At 33.9% G+C, this 7,489-nt stretch overlaps 1 protein-coding gene across 1 annotated transcript; it reads left to right on the top strand.

Annotated features, from left to right (window-relative positions):
- The first annotated feature begins 839 nt into the window (after positions 1-839).
- On the top strand, positions 840-3,707 carry LOC126728912 (receptor-like protein EIX2). The gene has a single exon (XM_050434664.1). The coding sequence runs from the start codon at positions 840-842 to the stop codon at positions 3,705-3,707; it is 2,868 nt and encodes a 955-aa protein (XP_050290621.1).
- Positions 3,708-7,489: the final 3,782 nt, after the last annotated feature.

Genomic DNA, 7,489 nt, shown 5'->3' with positions numbered 1-7,489 from the left:
ATTATAAGCATAATTTTTAGCTTTTATTTACAATTTTTTCAAAACCTCAATTTTTATTACTTTTTTGAAACACAAGTAAATGGCTTTCAGTAAAAATCTAAATAAACAGGATATTCCTCATCTAGCTTAACTTTCATCAAACGTGAGCAATATATATAAAGCAAAGCAAATTTATTATGAAAAATATTGTAATCGCAATAGAATAGATAATAACTGTTACAAACCCAATTGACCCAATTAAGTTTGATGGTTGCTTCGAGGAACCAAGACCTCCTAATTGATAAATATAGACTACTTCGAAGGAGTCTAGACTCCAAAGTGAATATTCACTCAAAAATAATATTTTTAGCTTCTTTTATTAATCAACATCAAATAGATGACTTTACAAGATTTAGCTAACATTTAAATTTAAAAGAAACCTAATCTTTATCTACTAAAAGTAGATAAGATTTATTCAAATACTAAGCTAATAATCTATCCTATCCTTATCTAATAACTCAACTCCTAATAAAATCTTAAATAAATAATAAAATTAAATAAAAACTAGGCATGTAATAACAACGGTATGGGAATTCTGCTGCATTGGGCAGATCTGCTGTCAGGCTTTAAGGAGAGGGAGACTTCGTGTGTTGTGGTCTGCTGCATTGAGGGACCTTCGTTGTCTATGGGATAATAATAACTTATTAAAAGAAATTTCCAGTGACTTTCGTCTTCATTCGTTGTGCTAATACTTCCTACTGAACTCAATCAACACATGTATATAAGATAGGGTTCCAAGCAAATGAAATCATACTTGAAATCCTATTGCTCTTATCTTAATAAATTCATCCAATATAATCATGGGTGGAAGTTCCCTCCAATTTCTCCTCACTTTTATTCTCCTTCTGTTGTGCATGAAACCTACCACTGGAAATAATTTGGGGTTAGCAGATACTCACCTTGGCTGCAAAGAGTATGAGAGACAAGCTCTTCTCAAGATTAAGGAAGACCTTATTGATAACTATGGCCATCTTTCTTCTTGGAGCTCTGATCAAGATTGTTGCACGTGGAGTGGGGTCAGGTGTAGCAACCAAACAGGCCACGTCATCATGCTCAATCTCAATGCCTCGTCCTTTCCCACAAGGCCTTTGCAAGGTAAACTTAATCCTTCCTTGATTGAGTTGAAATATTTGACTTATTTGGACGTGAGCTATAATGATTTTAATTACAGCCAAATCCCAGAATTCATTGCCTCTCTCTCCAACTTAAGACACCTTGACCTTTATAATGCTAATTTTGGAAGAAATATACCTTTTCAGCTTGGGAACCTTTCAAACTTGCAGTACCTTGATCTTAGCTGGAATCATTTTAATAAACCTGAAAACTTAAATTGGCTCTCTCAACTTTCTTCTTTAAAATACCTTGGTATGAGTACCGTTAACCTGAGCAAAGTTAATAACTGGCTCCATGTTGTGAATAAACTGCCATACTTGAAATCCTTGTTCTTGGACTCTTGTAATCTTCCGAATATTTTCTCTGTTCCCCTTGTCAATTCTTCTACTTCTCTTGATGTCCTCAATCTCTCTTATAATAATCTCACTTCTTCTTCTTCAGTACTAGAGTGGTTGTTCAACTCCAACATTAGTGTTGTTGAATTTAATCTCAATAATAATCAATTTCAAGGTTTAATTCCAGATGCTTTTAGAAGAATAAACTCTCTTGCACACCTCTATCTTGATCATAATGAGTTTGAAGGCGAGATACCAAAAGCCTTTGGTGGTATGTGTAATTGGAAAACGTTGTCTCTATCAGGGAACTATCTCAATGGACAGCTTCTTGATTTTATTCTTAATTTGACCGACTGTGCAAACCACTCATTAGAGGTTTTGTATTTAGATCGAAATCAAATCATGGGATCGTTACCTGATCTCACAACGTTTCCATCATTGAGAGCATTATCACTTTCTCGAAATCATTTGAGTGGGACAATACCTGTAAGTTTAGGAAAACTATCCAACCTAGAGTCTCTGAATCTTGAAGATAATCCACTAGAAGGTGTTATTTCTGAAGCCCACTTCTCAAACCTCACAAAATTGAACAGTTTGGTCTTATCTAATACCAAATTGGTTTTCAACTTCAGCTCTAATTGGACTCCTCCTTTCCAATTAGAAAGTATAAGGATGGGATCTTGCCAACTAGGCCCTCGATTCCCAAAATGGCTTCAAACTCAGAAAAATTTATCTTCTCTTGATATTTCTAATTCTAAAATTTTGGATACTCTTTCCAATTCAAACTGGATCTTTTCAAGTCAATTTGTGTTTATGAATCTATCTCACAACCAAATCAGTGGTCAGGTTCCAAATTTGTCAACGGAGTTCTCCTTTTTCCCTATTATAGACTTGAGTTCCAATAAACTAGAAGGCGAAATACCAAGATTTTTATTTAAAGCAACACATTTGGATCTTTCGAAGAATATGTTTTCAAAGTTGCCTGTACAGTCACTATGTACAGTCACTAATGGAAACTTTAACTTTCTAGATCTTTCCAATAACCAATTATCAGGAGAGCTCCCTGACTGTTGGATACATTTTGAAGGATTGAAAGTTCTTGATTTGGCAAACAATCAATTTCATGGGAAAATCCCAAACTCGGTGGGCTCTTTACTTGGGATTGAAACATTGGATTTAAGCAACAATAATTTCAGTGGGGAACTTCCTCTGTCATTGAAGAATTGCACAAAGTTGAGATTTATTAGTCTTCAAGATAATAACTTGTCGGAAGAGATACCGATGTGGTTAGGGAGCAACTATCCAAATTTAATTTTCCTTTCACTTCGATCTAACCATTTCTTTGGAAGCATTCATTCACATATATGCCATCTAACACATCTTCAAGTTTTAGACCTTGCCTTAAACCAAATCTCAGGAAGTATACCAAAATGCCTCAAAAATGTTATTGCTTTGACTCATAAATGGAATCCAAATTCAACCATCACCCACTCATTTAAGAATCTTGTCTCCTCATATGATTTTATCTATAGTAGCTATGATGATCATGCAATTTGGATCTGGAAAGGAAGAGGGTATGAGTACAAAAGTATTCTTGGACTAGTAAAAAGCATTGATCTTTCGAGCAATAAATTGACCGGGGAAATTCCTAAAGAAATGATGGAACTTGATGGATTGATTTCTATCAATCTTTCAAGAAATCTTTTAACTGGAAGAATCCCTTCAGAGATTGGTTTGTTAGAGTCATTAAATTCCCTAGATCTATCGAAGAACCAGTTGTGTGGTGGAATTCCTTCAAGCATTTCTCGAATTAATTCTCTAAGTTTCTTGAACTTGTCGAACAATAACCTGTCAGGCGAAATTCCAACTGGCCCTCAGCTCAATACCTTCAATGCCACTTCATATGAATTGAACCCAAATCTTTGTGGATTTCCACTTCCAAACAAATGTTTAGGAGAAGAAATGACTCAAAACTCAGTTGAGAATAGAGGTAGTGAATATACTGGCATTCAAGAGAAGGAAGATGGGTTTATAACAATGGGGTTTTATGTTAGTGTGGGCCTCGGAGTTGTTGTTGGTTTTTGGGGAGTTTTTGGCACAATACTACTAAACAGGTCATGGCGATTCTCCTATTTCAAGTTCTTAAACATTGTCAAAGATAAGATGTATGTGACAGGAGCAGTGAATATGGTTAAATTACAGAGGCAGCTTCAAACATAATTGGTAATACTAATTGTTTCTCTACTATGTTAATCACTATCATTATCATGAACGTCATTCTAATTATAAATATTATTATTATTTTTCTGTTTTATTCTTTTTTCTTTCATCATTTTTTTTTCTTGATGAGTAAAGTAGTATTAACACCATCATTATTAGTCCTGACTTTATGAACATGTCTCTGTCCTTCATGAACTCTGCATTACCAAAACACGTCATAGACCCTCTACTTCCTTACCAGCCCTTCAGTTAAGTTACAAACTTTCAATCCTTTTACACAACTACTAATAAATTACACCATGCTAATAAATATAGTTTCTAGTTATTAAAATCAAAATTTTCCAAAGCACTATTAAGATGTGTTATGTCTTAAGTGTCTTAGTCTCTTTGATGCATGCACCAAAAATACTGATTCCAGCATCAACTTGTGTTGGTTATTACGGCCATAGGAGGCGAGGATGTCAGTGATTTTCTTTTCTTTCTTTTTTTGATGGATAAATTTGAAGCAAAAATTATTATGCTGTAGTTGATTCCAGCATGAAATCGTTGACAGATTTTCAAAACTCATGGTAACAAGTTTTCTGTTAGGTCCGAAATTCAGACATCACAACTGCTGAGCCACAAGGAAAAAAATAGGGATGACATACACAGGAACGGATTGGATCAGTTTGAATTTAAATGCAGCAGCAGATGAGGATAAATAAAAGATCAGATTGTATTGTCTTTCAATTTGAATTTAAATGCAACTGATGGAAGTTGGTTCCTATCTTTTAGGATAGATTATTTCAGTCTTATTTATGTACTCCATATTGAATGGAATTATGGAAGAGTGAATAGTCACGTTGAATCTTATTTATGTTCATTAAATTTTCAATAAATTATGGGTTTACATTTTTGAATAGTTGAACATAAGACGTATGTCTTATATATTTCATCTCTTCCCTTTTGCTACTAAAACAAGGTTCAAGTGATTTGTTAATGTTAATCTATGCTCACTGATTTCTTAAGCAAGGAGTTTTCCATGGCTATCTAATTTACTTCACCACAATTGATAGTGCCATAGTGATACGAGTTATCATCTCGGATGACTTGGAATTCTACCTCCCTTATTTAAGCTGATAGTGAGGCAAGTTGGTCGATAATATTTTAGTAGAAACAATCCAATAGTACCTACTCAATTTAAACAATCCAATAATACATTATTAGTGCCGAAGCCAAAATTGGTTAATCTCAGCATTAGGTTGATCAGGTTGATAAACTATCATAATGTGAAAAAGTGGCTTAGTTCTTCTTCTTGCCTTTTTTTCCCCTAATGCTTACACTTTTAAATAATAATAATAATAAATGAAAATTCTTCTTTGCTTAATTATGAAATGAACTAAATTGCTATGAAATTTTGTAGTTTCTCTAGATTTATTGTTTTGCACGAATTGTCAATATAGGTGAGGTTTGAGTTGCACGACTTGTTTTTCTAATTGAAAAAAAAGGATATACATCCAGAGACATTAATAGTTAATACTCTACCACAATGCTTATACCAAAAAAAACATAACCTTTTCTATCCCTCCACGACTTGTTTTTTACCCTACAGCTCTAAAGAGCCCTCAGAAACCAACCTTCTTCTTTTACTTCAACAACAACACACTACCAATTCATTAAGGGCACATAGTTATAGGCCGTTTGGTAACGTTGTTCTAGTAACGTTGCTTTTATTTTTTGGAAATACGTGCGAGTGAAAAAGTGTATAAAAATAGATGTAATATTGTTTAAAAACTGAAAACATGTGTTTAAACACATGTACCAAACGGGCCTAAGTCCCCCATTTCATAAGGGCACACCTCACCTACACCACTAGACAAAATCCTACCCCAAACGAACCTCACCCGATTAGTACTGGTCCCCAAACTTGACCAACCTCAAATGATAAAATAAATAATGATGCTCTTTCCAAATTTCTTTAAACTTTGGAACTATAATTTATTTTAAAAATATAATGTTAATAATTTTAATGAATCTATATAGCAAGCACCTGTGGATACATAGACATAGATTCTCAAAATAAATAAATAAAATTACATAGACATGGGATGGGGCACCACTCTTAAAATTATGGTAAACTTCGTATTCAGTATATGTGCGAGATTTGGACTTTGGAGTGTAATTCAAAAAGACTCGTCAAGTATTGGTAAATTTATATGTATCTCAACATTGAATAAATGCATGTTAATAGTTTGTTTGTAGAATTGTTAACACTGAAATTATATTTTACATGTCATGATAACTGACAAAATGGTTGTAAGAAAGTTGGCTTGAATTTTCAAGCCAACATTAAATACAGGACTTGGCTCGGTCCAGTGCTCTAGTATTGTATTAGACTCGTCAAAATTATGACACGTGTCTATAAGTTTTGATTGCCTTAAGCTGACTTTGTTGCATGTAGCTTATTATTCTAGAAAAATTGTCTTATAAGATTGTCCTCATACAAACTGTGTGGATTCCACATATTGGAAATGAGATGTCATATGAGACTGTCAAAATACCTTCTAATTATTTAGATATCGGTGTAGAGAAGTAAAATACGAGGGTGAAAGACCTCTTTGAAGGGGACTTTGTGGAGGAGGTTTGTGCAGTAATTCCAGAGAGTCTCCTTGTTTTAGGTGTAGCCCTTGAATGTTGTATTTTGCCCCAAGCTTTGTATTTGAGAGAGAGATTTATTTTGTGTACGGGAATAATTTTGTAATTTTGGGTGCATTGGAATTTGGGTTTTATGAGAGTACCTTTACACCATTTTGTATTCTCTAAATTTGTTAGTGAAAGTATTCCTTGTCATTGCTGTGAATGTAGGCTAAAAGCCGAACCACGTAAATCCTTGATGCATTCCTTGTATGTATTTGTGTCGATTTTTCTTCCAAGTTCCCGTTGTTTCCTATTATTTGTTTTTTTTTTTTTTTTTTTAGTTCTCTTTTTTTTCCCCTTTAATTACTTTGGAGATCTTTCTAAAGTCTATATTAACAATCAATCTTGTGTGGAAATACTATATAAATTCTGAAGCCTTTTCCTACAACAAATTGGTAATAGAACTTCCACTGTTACAACATAATTATACAACAGTGGTATAATTATTCGCTTGTGCTAACAAATGACATCAAATGATTGGCAATTCATTTTTTAAAACTATGTCAATTTTGAGAAATGTTTTTCTAAAGAAGATAATCCTACGTAAAGGCTCAGTGACCCCCATACCTCCAACCAGAGGCAATAACGCTCTAGCACTCTCAGTTTATACCAAAAAAAACAATGCCTTTCTCCGTGGAATAGACAACGATTTGGAAATTGGTTCCCATAATTTGCAGCCAACATTTTTCTCAAGTTGGTGTGTTAGTCACGTACTAGGATCCGTGTATCATTGGTTAGTCACGTACTGGGATTCGTGCATTGAACGGAGAAATTGCCGCTACAATACAAGTTTAATTGGGTATTGGGTAAGGGTTCAACTGTAGGTTAGTATTAGGTACTGGGATTACTTTTACTTGTAACCGTTATGATTGATAATAGTGAATTCTCGGGAGTGATGACCTTAAATTCACCCGGTGAGGCTTTGCTTCAGTGGTTTTCCTCATTCGTAAACAAATCACCTGTGTCAAATTTATTTTCCGCTGCATTTATTATAATTTGTGATTTGTTTGTGCTACCACGTTATTGCATGAATTGAACCTAATTAATTAACTTGGATAATTAATTAATTGATTTTCCAAATGGGTCAATACATTTTTGGCCTTTCA

Source organism: Quercus robur, chromosome 5 (genome assembly GCF_932294415.1).
Source record: "Quercus robur chromosome 5, dhQueRobu3.1, whole genome shotgun sequence".
Lineage (NCBI taxonomy): Eukaryota > Viridiplantae > Streptophyta > Magnoliopsida > Fagales > Fagaceae > Quercus > Quercus robur.
Note: the sequence above shows the minus strand (reverse complement) of the source record. Positions and strands in the feature narration are given on the sequence as shown.

What these genes read in the sequence shown, in the direction of transcription:
- LOC126728912 (XM_050434664.1), top strand. Translation starts at nt 840, where the DNA reads ATGGGTGGAAGTTCCCTCCAATTTCTCCTCACTTTTATTCTCCTTCTG.